Source organism: Marmota monax, unplaced genomic scaffold (assembly GCF_021218885.2).
Source record: "Marmota monax isolate L192 unplaced genomic scaffold, Marmota_monax_Labrador192_F-V1.1 WCK01_AAM20220418_F8-fsc00132, whole genome shotgun sequence".
NCBI classification, from domain to species: domain Eukaryota; kingdom Metazoa; phylum Chordata; class Mammalia; order Rodentia; family Sciuridae; genus Marmota; species Marmota monax.
In genome coordinates, this window is record NW_026695199.1 from 4,585,345 (window position 1) to 4,606,233 (window position 20,889).

A 20,889-nucleotide genomic window follows, 5' to 3' on the forward strand; every position below is an offset into this window, starting at 1 on the left:
GAAGAAAATGCAAGATGATTAACCCCAGAAATTATCATCGTCATCTCACCATTTCTGACAGGGTGCTGTATATTGTACCTGCTAGAAGAAATGGATCTTGGAGGTGTTATACGCACAGTGTGAAGTTTTCCAGAGAGTTCATCTGGTCTCATTAAATCAGGGAAGAATAGTTATTCCATGGTAGCTCTGAATGTTTAGACCTTTTGGACTTCCCGGAGTCATAGAGCTCTTCCTTACAGAACTTCCTTCTTCCTACGGTCTTTCTATGAATATCTAGACATTTATAGCCTGGGTCTCACCACAAGTAAATCCAAATGCATAAAATTATACTGATAGATATTCAAATACTTATTTGCAAGTCTACAATTTCCATATAAATCCAACTGACTGTATCATAATTGACTTATATAATCTTGCTTTTAAATTAAGACCTACAGAATTCAACCAAGTTTAATTATGGAGTCCATAAAGAGAAAAAAAACTTCCTTGATATGTACATGAAAGAGCTAAAGAGGATTGTTACAGGGCTACAAACACCGGTGTCACTAGATCTTAGAGTTATCTTTTTCAATAGTAACAATTACACATGACCCAACAAAACAACCATGTTAATTTCCCACCCTATGAGATTATTTATAAATGTATTTGTTATGGTTTGAATGTGAGGCGTCCCCCAAAAGCTGAAGTGTGAGACAACACAATAAGGTTTAGAGGAGAAGTGACTGGGTTATTAGAGACTTATCCCAATCAGTGAATTAATATCCTGATGGGATTAACTGAGTGGCAATTGAAGGCTGGTAGGGTGTGGCTGAGGACACAAGTCACTGTGGGCTTGCTTTTGGGGTATATATTTTCTATCTGGACAGTGGAGTCTCTCTCTACTGCTTTTCTCTACCACTGCTCTTCTGCTATAACATTCTGTGTCACCTTGCACCCTGAGGAATGGACCTGGTCTTCTATGGACTGAGACCTCTGAAACTGTGAGCCCTCAAATAAACTTTCCTCCTCTACAATTGTTCTGGTCAGGACTTTTATTCACAGCAGTGAAAAAGCTGACTAGAACAGTATTGCTGAGAAATATTAGGAAAAACAGTAGGCTAAAGACTTAATTATAATTCACCTGTTGTGAGAATTACAATGTTCAAACTTACTAGCAAAAGAAACTCAAAGTTTTTAAATAATGCATCAGTTTATAGTTTAAAAGTACTAACAAATATATAATCATGACTGACCATATGGAACAAGATTGACTGGGAGGAGCATAAAATCATATTACGTTTTTAAGAGGAAAATTATGCAATCATCAAAAACTTGAAAAGTATTCATATTATTTGACTAAGGAATTTATAATACAATAAATACCTAAATACATATTTAGGGTAGAGAAAAAATGTGCAAGGAACCTAAAAATCTAAAATTCAAAAATGTCTAAATAAATTGTAATACATTATGCTGTTTTAATTACAATCGACTTATTGTTTCTGTGTCTTGGATGTTGGAGAGTAAAAAATTACATTTCCCAGGTGCCTTCACAGGGTTGCAGACAGTTTGGGTTTCCACTAATCAGACACAGGGGATCTGTGTTCATGGGACCTTCAACAGTGAACCTTTTCAGCGCAGCAAACTCAAGGTGGCAATCTGCTGCTTTGTTCAGCTTGCCACTGTCTTTCAAGTTTGATGGTTTCCTGTGGCAGTGATGACTCAGGATCAAAAAACTGGCAGTGTGATTCTGGCTGTGGAAATTCTTCCCAAAAGCTCACTTAAGTACAATTTCATAGAATTTGTAAGACATCTAATACCCAGTAATAGATTCCTGTTTATGTCTCCTCTAGGGTGGTGTGCAAAAGAACCATATCCACTAGAGTATCTATATGATAGAATATGGCACATCCATTTGAAAATCACACTATCAAATAACACTCAATGGTACAGGAGTAAGTTCTGCAACTTTTTACTGACTCAGATTTATTTACGGACTTAAAATTTGTCAATCACTATTTTCTTAAAGGACCTCTGCATCTTTTAGAGCAAACAAACACATGTGAGTAGATCATTAATCTGAGTCATCTGCTTGCTGTCCTTATACTTTACAAAAGAGAAAAGGAAGAGTAGAGGTTTCTTTCCCCTCTGCTCCAAAATACACCACTTTCCTTAGCAGGTAGAAGCAGCACAATTGATTGATTTCAGTTGCAAATGATTTCAGTTTTCCATTACCCAAAACTGCCACTTTTCATTTGAAAACACTTTTGTAAGCCAGAGAATATTTCAGTATTTTCTTCGTGTATTTGTGGAACCTTTGATGTAAAGAATATGGAATGTGTATCAAAGGTAAGGTCAGTCATTCAGAGGAAGGATTGGAAAACATTTTCTAAAATTTTTTTTTTATTTTTCTTCAATATTTTGGAATATTACATAAGTGTGTTTTGTGCTCAGGAGAAGTGGAAATGCTAATCTGAAGTCCTGTTTAGTCCTCTCAGGAAACCACCTTTACTTGAGTCCTTTGAAGTGTCTGGGGGGCAGTTTGGTATGGAAACTAAGGGAGGATTTGAGATCAAATAGTTCTGGGTTCTTGACTGAAAACTTTCATTTTTAAAGATGAAGACTTCTTTAAAAATGGGAATTATAATTGTACTTTCTCCTGGGTGATTATGAAGATGCAGTAGAAATAATACATTTAAATTCTGGTATATAAAAGTATAAGACCCTAGCTGTATGTAAGTGGTGAAGAAATTGAACCTCCTTCTAATTCTGACTTTCCTTCTATATTTCTTATCTCTGTTAATGACATCTTTTAGATTCTTGATGAGAGCAGAAATTATTTCCTTTCTCTGAACTAGATAAACTTGGTTCTTTTAAAATAAGCAATGAGGAGAAAATTTCAGAACAGCATTAATAGTAGTACTTACTATTCAGGAATTCAGTAAGTAGACCTATGGAAATTAAAAAATGAAATGATTATTAATGATATAATTAATTATTAATTATATAATAAAATTTTAATGAAATAAAAAATAAAATAAAATATTAATGATAAAATAAAAATTTGGCCTCAAAGAAGATAATTTAGCATTTAGAATGCTTCTTCCTTTTGAAGCAGCTCGTCATGTTTCAAGAATCTGATCACTTTTTATCCCCCCCATTTTTGATCTAAAAATGGGACAGTTTCAGGAGGCTGAGGCAGAAGGATCACAAGTTTGCGGCCAGCCTCAGCAAAATAGTGAAGTCCTGTCTTGAAATATAAAATAAAAGGGATTGGGATTGAAGCTCAGTGGTAAAGTGCCTCTATATCTGATCTCCAATACAATAATAATAATAATAATGAAATAATAATAAATGGAGCTATATTATAATGCTAAGTATAAAAATAATAATTAGTATTATTACAGCTATCATTTTTTGAGAACTTACTGCTCTGTCTTGATAACACATATGCTTTATTTGCTAAATCTGCATAGTAATCCTAAGGAAGAGGCTCTGATTCCCATGCAGCCTTACAGATGAGGACACAGGTAAAAAGAGGTTAACTCATTGATTCAGCCAACTAAACAGCTTTTAAGTGGCAGAGTCTGTCTTTGAACAGAAAGCCTAATTTCAAAGTTCTTAAGGAGAGAAAAATCTTTCAGAGTTGAGCTGTCCACAAACCTAATAACAAGTTGTTCTAATAATTTTACAGAGATTGATAGAAGTATCACTCAAAATGCAAATCCAATTAAGTTATTCCCTTGAATCATTTAAGATGCTTGTTAAAATGACTGATTCCCAGACCCAGAACATCTGAATCTGATCCCCAGGAATGGGCATTTTCAAAACAGTTTTTTCATGAATCTTTATAAACATTATAGTTTGAGAACTTTTGATCAAGAGGATCAATTATAAACTAACTTATTTTGGCATAAAAACAACAAGGCCTTGCTCAGTGCCTGCCATGTAACAAATGTTCAACAAATGCTCCTAGTGGGGGAAAAATGAGGGGGCAGGAAGGGAAGGAAGTGAAGATGGTTAGTTACGCTACTAAAATTGTGGATGAAATTAAGTCTTAAGAAGAAGGCAAGGATGGGGCTGGGGATGTGGCTCAAGCGGTAGCGCGCTCGCCTGGCATGCATACGCCCCGGGTTCGATCCTCAGCACCACATACAAACAAAGATGTTGTGTCCGCCGAAAACTAAAAAAAATAAATATTAAAAAATTCTTTAAAAAAAAAAAGAAGGCAAGAAGGGCAGACTAGATCTTCTACAGAAATATTAATTTCATACTTCAGTCGACTCTGTTTTTCTTTCTCCAAAAAGGTAGCCCTTGGAAAACAAAAGCAATCATTAACTAAATGTAAATGTAACTAGTCAGCTTTTAAATGCCTTTTCCTCTTTCCCTCTTTTTATTGCCTCTTTCTTCACTTGCACTGGCATGTGAACTGGTTGTTCTGGTCAAATGAGTCAGTTTAGATAGGAGTGTTAACTTGCAGGAACACACTTGCAGTGAAGTCCTTTAGAGGCATGTAGAGTCACAGGTACAAATATATGTGTCTGTGTGTGTGTGTGTGTGTTTCTCTTCTCTTCTCTTCCCTTCTCTTCTCTTCTCTTCCCTCCTCCTCCTTCTCCTCCTCCCCTTCCTCCTCCTTCTTCTTCTCTCTCTCTTTCTTTTGTCCCAGCTATCCCACTCCTTGGTTTATACCCAAAGGACTTAAAATCATCATACTATAGTGATGCAGCCACATCAATGTTTATAGAAGCTCAATTCACAATAGCTAGACTATGGAACCAACCTAGGTATTCCTCAATAGATGAATGGATAAAGAAAATGTGGTATATATACTCAATGGAATATTACTCAGCTTTAAAGAAGAGTAAAATTACGGCATTTGCCAGCAAATGGTTGGAATTGGAAAATATCATGCTAAACGAAATAATCCAATCCCATAACACCAAAGACTGAATGTTTTCTCTAATATGCAGATGCTAATTCACAATAAGGCCAGGGGCACTAGGGTAGAGGGAAGTGATGGGAAGGAAAGGGATGGGATGTGGGGATAGGAAAGATAGTAGAATAAAACAGACATTATTACTCTATGTTATATATGTGACTGCATGACCAATATGATTCTGCAATAAGTACACTCAGAAAAATGAGAAATTATATCCCATATATGTATGATATATCAAAGTATATAAATGCATTCTACTGTCACGTATAACTAATTAAAATGAAGAAAAAAGGAAAGATATGAGTACATAATACTGTACTCCTTAAACATATGCAATAAAAGGAAAGCTATGACACAACAGAATAAAAAAAGTTGTGCTGTAATGATATACAATGAATTAAAATGCATTCTGCTGTCATATATACATAATTAGAATAAATAAATAAATCCAAACCAAACAAAAATGACCACCTATGAAGTTATCAAATTAATCAGAAATACATGGATATATGGGCATATTAAACTCATGTTCAGAAAAGCTAGGCCCATGAGTTTATCCAACACACCAGACAACTGAATGAAGCAAACCCTTGACTCAGAGCCCATAAAAGAAGGACCCCCACACACACCAGACTATTCATGGTGGTGCCCTGACTGCATCACCTGGTCCCTCATCATGAACCTTGCCCAGAAATATTGCAACAGTGACTAACCTCCAAATCGCTGTCCTTGGATTTTAGCAGAGTGCTATTTCTCCTGCCTGTGATGAACACATACAGCCTTCTCTAAGTTGACATCTCAAGCTGAGAGTGTGAAACTGTTATCCTTCTGGACTTTGGCCTAGAATAAGTTCCTGTGCTTTGACAATTTTGCACGCCAAACAAGTTCTTGGGCTGGTTCATAATCTTACTTGATTACCTACAGTGACTCTTTGCATTTTTATCTGTTTTTTGCCTTTGCTCTCAGTTAGCCTCCTGAACCCCTATGGCTGCCTAAACCTTTTCTTAGCCTTTCTTTAACTTATATATATAGAATTGTGTGAAGTGTGATGTGTTACTTGAGTATTATAGATGTTAGTAATTAATAAAAGGATATATGTTTGCCTGGCTTTTGACTTTCATCAGTGAACTGCCACTGATTAAAGTGGTGTAGTCTGTGAATTTATTGTTATTCAATAAATTCTGACACTGTGGAAAGACACAAACATGTTTTGGTATATGTTAATGACATAGCTCGCTCATGACAATTCACAGCCCTTTTAGTTTTTATTTTGAGACTGGGTCTCGCTAAGTTTCCCAGACTGACCTAAGTAGAATTGAATTATTCATGAAAATTTATTTCTTCATGATATTTAATTATATCATTCTTGAAATTCTGCTATAATTTGAATGTTTATATTCTTCCAATATTCATATGTAGAAATTTCAACCCTCAAGACAATGATATTAAAAGGTAGGGCCTTTCAGAGGTGATTAGATGATAGGGTAGAGACCCCAAGAATATGATTAGTGACTTATAAAAGAGGCTCTAGGCAGCTTGTTTGCCCCTTCTGACATGTTAACATATAGCTGGAAGATTTTTTCTATGAGAAAGTGGGCCTTTATCAGACAAAATATGGTAGTATCTTCATTTTGAACTTCCCAATCTCCAAGACTGATAGAAATAAGTGTCTATTGTTTATAAGTTATGTAGTCAATGGTATGTTGTTTTAGCAGTCTGAAAAAAGTAAGATACACTCACATACAAATGTATTTCTTATGGTAGCATTCCTTCTTGAAATGGCTCATGAGACATTCAATGGATCTATCTTTAAAATGAAGGTTAGCCAGGGGTGGTAGTGCATGCCTGCAATCCCAGTGGCCCAGGAAGCTGAGGCAGGAGGATCACAGACAGGATCAAAGCTAGCCTCAGTAAGTTATTTATTTATTTATTTATTTTTGGTGAAAACATGGGTAAATCTAGAATAGTTTATTTACTTTAAAGTTGGGAGTTAAAGTCCGGCACCTCAGTAATTTAGCAAAGCCCCAAGCAATTTAGCAATCCCGTCTCAAAAATTTAAAAAAAGGGCTGGGAATATGGCTCAGTGGTTAAGTGTTCCTGAGTTCATGCCCTAGTATCAAATAAATTTAAAACATAATAAAACAAAATAAAATAAAACAAAAGTTAAATGAGACAATAGAGAAAACACTTTCATAGGGTTTAGTAGTTAATAAAGACTCAGTACAGCATCATGGTTCATACCCATTTATTATGGTTGATGTGAGGTATCCTCTAAAATCTCATGTGTGAAACAATGCAAGAAGAAAGTGGGAGTAAAATTGAGGCTAAGAAAGTTGCAGTTGTTAAAAAAGACATTCACAACACTAAAGAAATGCTAAAGACTTTGCTCAGAGACAACAAGAATAATGGCTCCAAGGCATCTCAGGAATTGGCGAGATCACACCCATCTCAGGCTCAAGGAAGTAAAAGTAAAACTTCTTTGGGAAGAGACCAGTGGGGAGCCCTGCTTGCCTAGAAGAGAGCCTCAGAAGTTTTTTAAACAATCTCAGCCACCTAGGCACTCAAAGGCTTCTACAGCCAGGGTTCTGGAGGATTGGCTGCAGCTGGAATTAGTGACAGACTTTGGCGTGAACCACGTGAACCAAGTGGTGCTGGTTCTGCAGGAATGCAGGGTGCTTGAGTTAGGAGGTAAAAAGGAAGAACTGGGAGGCCAGGTAAAGTGCAGCAAGGTCTGAGTCCCTGCTGGCTTCCCCTGAGCACGCAATGTGTGAAGATGTGAGGTGGAAGCCAAAGTTGTAGTAGAAACTCCCAAGATTAAGAAATGCAGTACCATGGAATGTCTCTGGAGGAAAGCTGTAGGAATTGAGCACAGACAAGCCAAGAGAGAGGTCATGTGGACTGCAACCAGCAAACCCAGGAGGTACATAGTACATAAGCCCTTTACAGAGAACCTGGAACTACAGGAATTATTTGCCCAGCTGGATTTTGGTCTTGCTTTGGTCCCATCCCTTCTTTCTATGCCCCTATTTTTCTTAATAGAAATATTTGCTCTGTACCTTTATAATATTAGGTACTTGTGAATTGCTTTTGATTTTTACAGGAGCTCACAATGTGAGTTTGCCTTGAGTCTCAGAGGAGATTTTGGACTTGAACTTTTGAACACTCTTAGATTGCTGAGACTATGGAGACTCTTGGAAATGGACTGTGTGTTTTGCATTGTGAGAAAGGTCATGAACCTTGGGGACCAGGGGCAGAATATCATGGTTTGATGTGAAGTATCCCACAAAAGCTTATGTATAAGACAATGTAAGAAGATTTAGAGGTGAATGGTTGAGTTGAGAACCTTAACCCAATCTGTGAATTTATCCCCTGATTGGGATTAACAGAGTGGTAACTAAAGGCAGGTAGAGTGTGCCTGGAGGAAATGGGTCATTGAGGAGCTTAGTCTCTCTCTGTGCTTCATGATGGCCCTATCAGAAGCCACTTTGCTCTGCCAAGTTGTCCTGCCTCGCCTCAAGTCCCGAAGAATGGAGTTAGTTGTCTATGGGTTAAGGCCACCAAAACTGTGAGCTCCTGAATAAACTTTCCTCCTCTAAAATTGTTCCTGTTAGGTCTTTTAGTCACAGCCACGAAAAAGTGGACCAAAACACCCTAATCCCAGCTACTTTGGAGACTGAGGTGGGAGAATCACTGAGCCCAGCCTGGAAAACATAGTGAGACTTAGTATCAAAACAAAACAACAAACAAAAACACCAAAACCCCAAACCCCAGTCTAGCAACTGTGAGGCACTAAGCAACTCAGTGAGACCCTGTCTCTAAGTAAAATACAAAATAGGGCTAGGCATATGACTCAGTGGTTGATTGCCCCTGAGTTCAATACCTGGTATCCCCCCCACCCCTCAAAAAAATAATATGGAAGACTCAGTAAATATTAACTAGTTACTTTAACATGTAATTGTCTCTGTGTGTTTCTTTCATCTCTAGTTTACTTAATTCTCCCCACACATGTGTTTGTGGGTGAGTACATAAATGTATGTCCTTCTCTCATATATTAACCTATAGCCTCAATTTAATAGGCCAGTACTCTAATTAAGATTTCAGAGTTAGAATCGCATGCATTTATTTACCCAAAAATGCACTTTAATGGAGTTCTCATGTTTGCATTCTACAAATATTTATTGAGCAGCTATTGCCTTTTTTAGTACTGAAAAGAATAAAACAACATTTGTATAAGGATCACATATTTGTTATTTTCCTAAAGACTTTCAAAATTGTTTACCATTTTTTTCTTATAAATACTTTGTAGAAATTGTACCATTTGAGACTCAGATTACATGTATCCCAATTTTGGTCAGAAAGCAGAATGGCAGTTTTAGGAGAGGTTACTGTCCACCAGAAGATAAACCTAAGTTTGTCAAGACAGATATCAGTCTGGATATCCAGTATACAAGCAGCCATAAGAACAGTCTGAGAGGACCAGAAAGCAAATGTCTTGAGAATATAGAGGAGGCACTGTTCACTTATGGGGCTGAATGATACCTTCAAAAAAAGTTTTGTGCGAGGTATACATATTTATTATAGAAAACTGATTAAAATTAAATATCAGGAAGCGGATTGGGCTCCTTTACAAGGAAAAGTGAGATATCTACTTCATAGCCTTTTAGCCAAGTGCCACAAAAAAATAAACAGGAGGATAATTTACAATACAGAATTTTTTGATTATCTCACAAGAGTTTTGCTGACTTCATATCAATCCTAGAAAATACCTCCCAAACCAGACGCTATGGTGCAGGCTGGTAATCCCAGCTCCTTGGGGGGCTGAGACTGGAGGATCACAAGATGGAGGCCACACTTAGCAATTTAGTGAGACTCAACAACTTAGCAAGACTCTACCTCTAAATAAAAAATAAAAAAGATCGGGGATGTAGCTCAGTGGTAAAGCACCTTGTACCCTTGAGTTTGTTCAATCCCCAGGAACCACCCCAGGCAAAAAAAAAATAGGAGACATGAGGGTCTAGGTAGAAGTCAATGAGAAATTTTGTACATATGCAAAATAATGATGTGGTATACTTAAAAGAGAGCACAGAGAAAAGTTACTTTGACTACATCACGTGATTAGACTTGAGTGAGAGACAAGAGTAAAAGATTAGGTGGAAATAATTAGGTGGAAAGTCTGTTTATGGTTTAATAATTTATTTGGAAGAAAAGAGCTATCTATATATTGAACAGAAAAGTAGCATGATTGCAATATTTCAAAAAGATTGATCTGATGGTCTTAGGCATGATAGTATGAGGCAAACAGGAAGCAGAACAACCAGTTAGGCAATCAACTTGAGTGGTAACAATGGAAATAGAAAGGGCAAATAAAGATCTAGCAATTGATTCTATTTCAGAGAAAACAAAGATGGCTTAACAAGAGTACCAGATAACTCTGGTTTGGAGAGACTTTAAAACCTGTCAATATTAAGGTGATTTCCATATCTAGATTTTGATTGTTAATTGAAGGGTACCATAGTCTCAGGACAGTCAGAGACCTGTCTATAGGTATTTACTATTTTCATTCTCTATTAATAAAAACAATAACAAAAACAAAAACCCCTAAGTACTGTTGATATTTCTTTCAACAGCTCTAGCCAGGTTTTTTAGTTCAAGTACTCTAGAAACTGAAGCTGGTGTGGCTGGCTTATGGTCTCTGGGTCAAACACACAAGACTTAGTCTTCTAACCTGTTCTGTGGACATGATAAGGTGCCTTCCTTAAAGGTATGGAAAGGAATGCTCTCCCTTTCTTTCTTCCTTCCTTTTTTATTTTGCCTTGGGACTTGGAGATTGAACCCAAGGGCACTCTACCACTGAGCTACATCACCAGCCTCTGTTTTTCTTTCAATTTTTTATTTCGAGACAAAGTCTGGCTAAGTTGCTGAGGCTGAGCTTGCAATCCTGCCTCAGCCTCCAGAGTCATTGGTATTACAGGAATGTGCCACTGTTCCAGCCATACCCTTCTGTCTTCTACCAATTTTTTTAGAAACAAATCTGTTATCATATAATTTTATCTGCAAATATTTCAGTGTGTATCTTGAAATTATAAGAACTTTCAAAAAACTAATGTTACTATTAAAAATAGCTAAATATAATTCCTCAAAACCATCAGGTATTTACTCAGTATTTAATATATATGTATTTATTAATGTGCTCGTATATTCCAATCAGTATCCAAACAATGCCCTAGTTTCCTGATGTAACAGTACAGAAACAGGGTGCCTTAAAACAACAAGAATGTATTGTCTGATATTTCTATAGGCCAGAAGTTTGAAATCAAGTTGTCCACAGTGTTATGTTCCCTCAGAATCTACTAAGGAAGAGAATCATTACTTGCCTCTTTCAGTTTCCGGTTTTTGCTTACAACCTTTGGTGTTTCTTTGATGTATCACTCCAATATCTAATGCTGTTGTCACATGGCAGTCTTCTCCCTCTGTGCCTGTCTCTTCTCCTGTAAGGATTCCAGTCTTTTTAGATTAAGAGTCCACCCTATTTCGTATGACTTCATCTGAAGTAAGTATATCTGAAAAAACCCTATTTCAAAATAAGGTTTAATTTTGAGGTAGTGCAGGTTAGTACTTCAACATATTATTTTGGGAGAACAAGGCAACACATGACATCCATGCACTACAACTGGTGTATAACTTTTATCTTCTAGTAAATTAATTTTAATTTATAGGTTATCCTTACATTCTTTTCAATACTGGGGATTGAACTCGTGGGTGCTTTACCACTGAGCTACCTTCTTCCTAGCTCTTTTTATCCATTGAGCCACATCCCCAGCCTTGTTCTGTATTTTATTTAGAGATAGGGTCTCACTGAGTTGCTCAGTGCCTCACAGTTGCTGAGGCTAGCTTTGAACTTGAGATCCTCCTGTCTCAGCCTCCCAAAATACTGGGATTATGGGCATGCACACTGTACCTGGCCTTCCTAGCCCTTTTTGAGACAGGGTCTCACTGTGTTGCCCAGGCTGACCTCAAATATGCAATTCTTCTACCTCAGCCTCCTAAATAGCTGTGACTACAGTGTGTGCCACAGCACCCATCTTCTTCCATCTTTTTATATGGCATTTTATTTTTGAAGACACTTGTTTATTTGTCCCATAGAGTTTTATGTTGTCTGGATTTTGCTAATGGTGTTTCTGTGGAATTGCTTAACATATACACTGGTACTTGTCATTAGGTGGTGAAATAATTATTGCTTATGGGGGGTCTTTCTGATGCATTATAAGATGTATAACAGCATCCCTGGTTCCTACCATCCATATGCCAGTAGCACTCCCCTGTTGTGGCAACCACAAATTTCTCCAAACATTGTAAAATATCCCCTGGGGGTAGGATAACCTACATCTCTTCTCACACTCACACTATCCTACAACTTCTAGACTCACTAACCTAAAGTCTTTGTTCTGAACAACCCGGTCCCAGTATATGAGAACTGGCCCCAAGGTGTAATGAGACCAAAGAAAAGAGGCAGATAGATTCAAAATTGTAGAGTGTTATTAGGAACTCACTGACAGAATCATGGTTGTGGGCAATAGCAAGACCAGATTCTCATGATTTGAATCAGTATACTTGGGGCTTATGAAGTGTTCAGGACAAAAGTGAATTCATTCAAGCCAGAATATATGTTTGTCTCAAGCTAGTATCAGGTACATTCCTGGGGCTAGGGTATGGTCACAAAAGCTCTACATTCTACTTCAATGGTTTTGTCTATTTATAGTGTGCTGGGAAACTAAACAGAGGAAACCAACTAGGGTTACTCAGTGGTTGAAAGCACAGTTGTTACGACTCACGATGGCTGCAATCATGTCAAGATGAATCCACAGACTTTATGACATCCAGGTTTAATTTTTTGGAAAGATTTGTAGATAGTATACGTACTTCTATCAGGAGGAACATAGCATCTGACTGACTTTGTTCTGTTAATTAGCAGCTGGCACAGTGAATATGTCTTTAATCCCAAGGACTCAGGAGTTTAAGGCAGGTGAATCCCCAGGTAGTAGACCAGTCTCAGCATCTTAGTGAGAGACCCTGTCCCAAAATAAAAAATAAAAAGGAGTAGGGATGAAACTCAGTATTAGAGTGCCTCAGTAAATTCCCAGTACCTCCTCCAAAACGCATTAATCAGTTTATTTCATTAATGTTTGTAAATAGTGATGTCCTAGTTGTTAATGCATTGCTCTGACCGTGTATTAGCTGTAATGCTTCAATAGACACTTCTCTTCATCAAGGACTTACTCGATAGCCCTGAAATATGGTTCTACTCTTAGAACCATATTTAATCTGTTTAATTAATCTCTTTATTAATCTGTTTCATAGAATTCACGATTTTAAATTTGCTTACTTATACCTTGTCTCTAACTAGATTGTAAACTAAGTTTCCTTAAGGGCAAGGAACAGATTATTAAAACAAAACGATGTATATATATTCTCACCGCACCTGCGTGAGATAAATATTTGGGACTAAATAAAAACTAAATAGTTAACTGAATGAGAGCATCATACGACACTGTTTTTGATTCAGTCTCTTCTCACCTAATCTTTCAAAGCCTACCAGGGCCTCCACTAAGAGTTTCGGATGGGAAATCTGCACCACTACGGGGTACGCAGCACAACACCCGGCCGCTATAAAACCTGCGTCTAAAATTACTAGAAATAAGACTGGTTCGGGGACATCCGGGCTGCGGTGGGCGGGGCGACGTGCTGACGCTACGCCACGCTCCCTTACCGTCCTGCCTCTTCGCCCATGTCCGCACTGTGACGTTTCCAAAGAGGAACGGAGCGTAAACAGCGCAGGGCATTTCGGGAGCGGGATTGTTTCACGCAGGAAGCAGGCTCCATTTTAGCGCCGCCCGCCGTCGCCATCTGTTTCTCTTCCCTCCCTCTTACCCCGCCCGTATCTGAGCCTCAACGGGAAAGCTGGGCCCAGGCCGTCGGAGGCTGGAAAAAAGGGAAGGGGATAAGGGAGAACGGAAAGAAGAGGGAAGAAAGGGTGAGTAGAGGAGGGTGAGTGGTAGCGGCCAAGTGCGAAGCACGCAGCTCGTTGGACGGACTGACGGACGGGCGCGTGCGACTGCTGCCGCGGCTGCGGCGCCCGCGTGAGTCGCGTCCCGGCGGCGGTGGCGGTGGCGGTAGCGGCGGCGGCAGCAGCGGAAGCCGGAGGGGAGCAATGGCGGCCGACAGCCGGGAGGAGAAAGGTTAGTGCGGGAAAGGTGACGGGCGGAGGCGGGGTCTGGAGAGCGGTGGTCGTGGCTGCCTGGCGGGGGTGGGGAGTTTAGCCTGTCTGGCGCAGAGCTGGTCACCCCCGCTCCCCCCATCGAGACACTTGGACTCATTGGCGGAGAACCAGGCCTGTCCTTTCGTCCTCCGCCTCCATATGGCCTAACACTTATTTTCGCACAGGATTTTTTCTTTGATCCAAATTCCACTCCTGACTTTCCTTTTAGCTGTGTTGGGAGTGGCTGAGCAAGGGCTTGTTCAGAGTTGCAGGCCCCTGGGCTTATTTCCTGGTAGGGTTATGCGGATGTAATGCGTATTTTCCGAACAACCTTTTTGTTAGGCCAAATTTCAAAAACCCTTAATGCCACAATCAACGCTGGTAGTCTAGTTAAGTGAATGTGTTTAAGTGGTACAGGTGTATTATTCTCGAGAAATAGCTACAAATAACTTTAGACTGTTACTGTTAAATAGGAGAAGTGGCAAGGATAATCCCGTTTTGTTCCTAGAGTTATTATTTTTGAAAGCATGATGCTTGAAAATAAAACTATGCGACTCGTAACCCTTTCCAAAAAAAAAAAAAAAAAAAGGCACCCTGGCAACCATTCTGCTAGAAACGTGCGTACCTCCCACAGGGAGGGTACAACCGGGAACAAATTATTTGTAAGTTATGGAGGGTTGGAGGGAAGAACCAGTGAATGTCGTCTTCAGAGTGGTCTAGATTGGATACTGCCTGAAGATCATTTTCAACCCATAGATTATCATGATAGCCTTGCAATAGTTCTAGTTGATGAAAACATTGTAGAGTATCTGCACTGTATCTCTCAGGTCTCTTCTATATGGCTAGCTCATTTGGGCTGGGTATTTTTTAAGTGGATTCTAGAATCAATTTGCATTAAGCCTATGATCCTCCTAAGATTTTCTGGTTACTGGCTCAGGAGAGTCTTTGTTTTCAGTGAATTGTTCTTGGATAAGAAGAGTAAGCTTGGGGAATGGATTATGTTTAAGATAATGCCCTTGTCCTAAATAATTTCATTGATTAGATTATAGCAGTTTGATTCCCCCCAACACCTTGAAACTCCCCAAAGTTCCCACTTTCTTGAGAAATTCAGAATAATGTAAACATGGGGGGGGAGGGTATGGGGTGAGTAAAGGAAACCTCTTTTTAATAGTAAAGTGAGAAGATCTTAAGCAACAAGAATTCATTCAACATTGGATGGCCAGGGTGTAATTTATGAACTATATGTATGGAAGGTTTGGTGGTTGTGGTAGACCAGATTAACCAAACACAAAAATGAGTAAATGAAGATGCTTAAAGTCATAGTGCAGACAAATAATGCACATTGAAGAAGAAAAATGATACTGGCTTAAAGGATTTATTTTACAAATAGATTTAGTGATGATGGTGCAGTCTAAATACATGAAGTTTATTACTGAGAGATAGTAATGAAACCTATCAGTGCTACCTATGACGACTTTCCACCTTTTGGAAAGGGTTTTGCCTTGTGTTATCAAGTTTTTTTTTTTTTTTTAAACTTAATTTCCATAACTGAGTTCTTTAAAATTCTGATATAAGTGCTTATATTTTTTAGTTTATAACAAATATTATTTCTGGGCAACACAGAAAATAGCACATACCTACTGGAAGTGACATTTATTTAATTTCTGAAGAGTTCTGATCTACAACATGCATCACTTGATCATTGTCACACCCATGATTATAGATAAAGGATCAGTATTTGACTCATCTGTCTCTTAAACAATGAAAAGTGGGAACATAAGTATTTTAGTGTCATGAGTTATACAAAACATGAGAAAATTTGTAAAAGATTAACTCCCCAAGAATCGTAGTAACACTGCAAACCTTAAGTCCCTTCTTAAATGATTCCTCAAATGGTTTAAAATTTGATTAAAAAAATGAGTGTAAGTTGCAGAAATTTGCAGTAATATTTTATTTACAGAACAGTTAGAAAGACTGTCATGGAGTTCTTGAATTATTGAGCTTTGTGTATGAGCTATGTAATAAACACATTAATTTCTATAGTGCTTCTATGATACTCATACCTAGAAGTTGAATCCTATGTAACCGGACAAATTGTCAGCTCCCTGTGATTTCTGTGGTGATTATTTGTTAAAAAAGTGGATTTGAAAGATGTTGCCATGTTGGTGTTAACAGTAAATACATTTTTCTTTAATGAGGAAATACACATCTTTTCTGTCACCATAAACATCTGTATAAATTTTATTGCATATACTTTTAGAGTTCTCTATAGAGAACATTTTTAAAAAATTAATCCAAAATGTATATGTCCTTCCACTTTCTAAAGTAACTTGCATTCCACATTACTAGAGTGGAAGCTTCAAGAGGGCAGGAAATGTGTTTCTCATGTTTACCCTGAATCTTTGATGCAGTAATTGTGCCTTGAAGCTGAGGCAGGAGGATTTCAAGTTCAAGGCCAGCCTGGGCAACTTAGAGGCAGACTCAATCTCAAACTAAAACTTAAAAAAAAATGGGGAGGGCTAAGGATGTGGGTGAGTGTTAGAGCACCCATGGGTTCAATCCTCAGTATCACAAAGGAAAAAGAAATGACTAGTTATATGATGTGTGAAATATAAAGCCCAAAGTTGAGGTTTGTTACAGACAAAAACAGAAAAGCACATGAAAGTATGTTGTTATACACACATATATACATACCTGGCCCTCACTGTTTAAATCCTTAAAATACAATTGTCTATCCAGTAACTTCAGTTGACCCTTTTTGGAAGTTAGAAATTTGAATTGGGATGGAGATCCAAGTTTGGACTTCATTCTCAGCCGCGCCTGTAATCCCAGCCGCTTGGGAGGCTGAGACAGGAGGATCTTGAATTCAAAGCTAGCCTTAGCACCTATGAGGTGCTAAGCAACTCAGTGAGACCCTCTCTAAATAAAATACAAAATAGGGCTGGGGATGTGGCTCAATGGTCAAGTACCCCCGAGTTCAATCCCTAGTACCCAAAAAAACATAGCTGAGAAACCAATGTAAAATGTACTTTGCAAGATAATACAAGGGAATGTTCCAGGAAATCTTGCCCCATTGCCAGACCCTGCAACTAAGTAAGTGAATTGAAATAAACAAACAAACAAAAAAATGTACTTTGGTTTGTGTAATATTTAACCTCTTTTATTTCTTTGAGTATTAAATCTTGGTCTATCTAATGCTAGACCTTGAAATAATCTCCCTCCCCACCCCCTCCCCAGTATCTTGTGAGACCCACAAGCTTCAGTGATTAGGAAAATGACTTTGTTCCAGATAAAGATAAAGGTTAATTTTCTACACTTGAAGTTAAGATTTGTGACTTTCTTGGGCCAGGAATTTCAAAATTAAACTAAATTTCTGCTATAATGGAGAATGAATTAAATATGAATTCAGAGTTACAAGATTTTGTCGCCTTAGAGGCTACACTACTTTGAAAAGCAGTTCACATGTTTACCTAAAACAAAAATCCCACAATTAAGCAACAGAAACGCCTTTTAGCATCTTTTTAGTCTTAATAAACTCTAAAAATAATGGGTTTTGTTCTTTTTATTTCCTTGTTTTACCTCCTATACTTGGAAATCAGTATCTTCATCTCAAACTGTTTGCCAATAGTTGGTGAAATTAACCAAGATTCTGCTAGCTTGTTATCAGTAAACATAATGCAGTGCATAAGCATAAATACTGTGAAAGTAAAGATTAAAGCTAGCAGTCTACTTTTTTAAAAAATTGAAACAACATTTTAATTTAGTTACTTTATTTATTGCGCTACTGGGGATTGACCCAAAAGGAACTTTACCTCTGAGCTACAACCCCAAGTCTTATTTTCAAGGCAGGGCTTAGACTGGTCTGAAACTTTAGGTGCTCTGTTTCAGCTTCCTAAGTTGCTGGGACTATGAGGTGGCCTATACCACCTCACCTGGCTGAGGCAATATTTAAGTCAGGTAATTCCAAATAAAATCTGAACTGGGTGTTTCAATTGAAAAATTTGGAAATGTGACAATAGTGATTGCATTCTGTTAGTGCAGCAGATCCACTGGAATAGAATTTTGTCTGCTTTAGCCTTCCACTTCCTGGCCCTAAAATAACATTTCAGTCAACAGTGGACCACATATATGATGATGGTTCCATAATATTCTATCAGTGATGTTGTACCTTAGTCTATGAAGATGGACACTCCTGCCAACAATAAAGGATGTGTAAACCCCCTATCTTTGAACCTAATAGGCTTTTTTTTATAATTACCTCTGTGAATAAAATACTATTCTGAGTGTTGAGATCTGCCTGGTCTTTTCTGTGTTAGAACATAGACATTTAGATCCCTAAATCACCATGTAAGAAATACCCCTACCTAAAACTGCCATAATAGAGAGTTGTCATTGGAGAGAAATGTCTAAGATGCTCTACCTATTTTTAGTCATCCCAGCCTAGACCCTAGCCAGACATGTGAATGAGCAAGTCTTCTATCCCCAGTCATCTGACACAACCACATGAGAGAACCCTAGTTAATCCCCAAAACCACGAGTAATGAAAAATGATTGTTACTGTTTTTACCCACCAAGTTTTGGGGTGATATCTTATGCAGCCGTAGATAATTAGGGCATGCATGTACTTATTTTATCAAAGAAAGAGGATTTGGTTTTGCCTTCTGGACCAGGATTTATGTATCATGTAGCCTGATCATTATGTAATCAAGAGGGACAGGGTTTGTTAGAATCTGGTTGAAAAAATGGCTCAGGAAATTCAAAGACACCTTAAATACACACTTTCTACTTGCAGGACATACATAAACACAAGTCATGGGCCAAATTTGTTCAAGATTTAGTTTGCTAATTTGTGATAAAACCACACAGGTTTATTAATCTAAGAATAACATGGATAAAACTATGTACACCATCGAGTGTGGATGCTACTGATGATTTTTTAGTATTTTTTTAGTATTAAGTAAATTAAAACATAACTTACAATGTAGGAAATACTGATGTTAGAACATTCTGATGTTCTAATTTGAAATTAATTTAGAGCATACTACCTTTTGATGTTTGCATTTGTGTGGTGCCCTTTATATGTTGCTTAAAAGTGTGTTTAATGTTCCTTCATAAATGACTATAGGTTTTGGAAGTCTGAACTTGCATCCATCTGTACTAAACAACTGTATTTGGTCAACTTGAACCTCTGCGCTCTTTCTTTATCTGTAAAGTAATGAATGATAAACAGTTCTTAATTGCTTCATATGATGTCTGTGTGATATGTGTGAAAGTGCTAAAATGTTCAAGTGACAAGATATTTTGTTAAGTAAACATTGGTTTATATTCGTTACATTGAAAAAGTCTGTAGTTGCTTTCTACAACTATAACCAGTATCTGAATTTGAATGTTTAAACTTTTTTGAGCAATATACTCTTTTTAAAGGATAACCATGATTTAGGCATGCTGCTGAAATTTACCATAATTTTTCTTTATTTAGCACATAATATATAATTTCATGTGAATGTTCAGGCTTTTGGGTTGATATTTCTAATTGAAATCAATGACTCCATGAAAAGATGTGTGTATCACTGTATTATTTGTTTTTGATAGTTTTTCAGTTTTTCTTTTTGTCTTTTACAAATGTATTTGATTCTGTCAAGACTTGTTGATTCCACTTTCTTTACTGATAGAACTGTGAACCAATAATTATTAAACATTTGCAAAATTTGTTTTGCTGCTATCAAACTATTTAATGTGTTTTTATTTTATTTTTACCAGATAAAGCTTAAAAATGGTACTTGCCACCATTCAGATCTTGAATTTTTTCTTTAGTATAATACAAATCTAGATGAGAAAAGCCTTTTTGTTGGGCTTATCTTGATTTTCAATTGCATTTGAAAAATAATTGAACAGAAATACAACTCATAAAATATACATTTTAAGAAAACGGTGAAGTACAGATTAGTATTTATACCTCCCCCAAAATTATGTTATTCCATTCTAAACATAGTAATTTTCAAATATCTTTCTTAAATAGAAACTTACCATTTGCATTTTCTGTGTAACCTTGTTTCTCTTCTTATTGCCTGTATTAACTTTTTGAGGTATCTTCAGTCACTGTTTATTTCCCCTTTGGGGAAATTTGAAAACCATTTAACTTGACTATAGAGTCCAAGCTAATAAACTTGACTTTCAATGGGCTTTGCTTTTGGGCTATAGCCATGAATATACTTATTTTGTCTTATGAGTTTCATAACTTTATACATCCTTTTGCCACTGCTTAATGTTAAAACATTTACCATTATCTTTAGTGCAATATATTTAAAAAATCAATTGAAGGTGGCACTTATATGTATTTTTAATATTGATTTGAGTCCTGCATTATGGGGTAGGGAGACAAAACTGAGTTCCTCGTTTTTGTGATCATTGACTGTGTCAGTGTAGTTACAGTTGCTTTTTCTGAACAAATGGTACTTTTATAGTCTATACCAGCAGGATCTAAACTTATTTGATTGTTTAGTGTATTAGTAGGTTTTTTTAGCTTTTTAATTGGATGTAATTTCAGATAAATAGAATAGCTATAGGAATATGACAAAGAATTTTTTATAAGCTTCAATCACATTCTGTAAAGGTCAACATTTTATCTCATTTGTGTTTATCTCATTCTTTCTGTCTTCCTCCATCTCTCATTTTCTCCGTGTATATTTGTGAATCTATGCACACAGGCACAATT

At 37.3% G+C, this 20,889-nt stretch overlaps 1 protein-coding gene and 1 long non-coding RNA gene across 5 annotated transcripts in view; one reads left to right on the forward strand and one right to left on the reverse strand.

Moving 5' to 3' along the window:
* Positions 1 to 11,076: 11,076 nt before the first annotated feature.
* Positions 11,077 to 13,824, reverse strand: LOC124082223 (uncharacterized). The gene is made up of 3 exons (XR_006848308.2): positions 13,686 to 13,824; positions 12,839 to 12,988; positions 11,077 to 11,406 (listed from the first exon to the last, which is right to left on the reverse strand). It is a non-coding gene; the product is annotated as an uncharacterized LOC124082223 (long non-coding RNA).
* A 199-nt stretch (positions 13,825 to 14,023) lies between these two features.
* The window catches only part of Ythdc1 (YTH N6-methyladenosine RNA binding protein C1), a 29,605-nt gene continuing 22,739 nt past the window's right edge, over positions 14,024 to 20,889 (forward strand). For all 4 annotated transcript variants that reach the window (XM_046428686.2, XM_046428687.2, XM_046428688.2 and 1 more), the window contains exon 1: positions 14,024 to 14,154. In XM_046428686.2, coding sequence (XP_046284642.1) covers positions 14,127 to 14,154 — 28 coding nt within the window. In that variant the 5' untranslated portion in view covers positions 14,024 to 14,126. The remainder of the gene's footprint in view (positions 14,155 to 20,889) is intronic.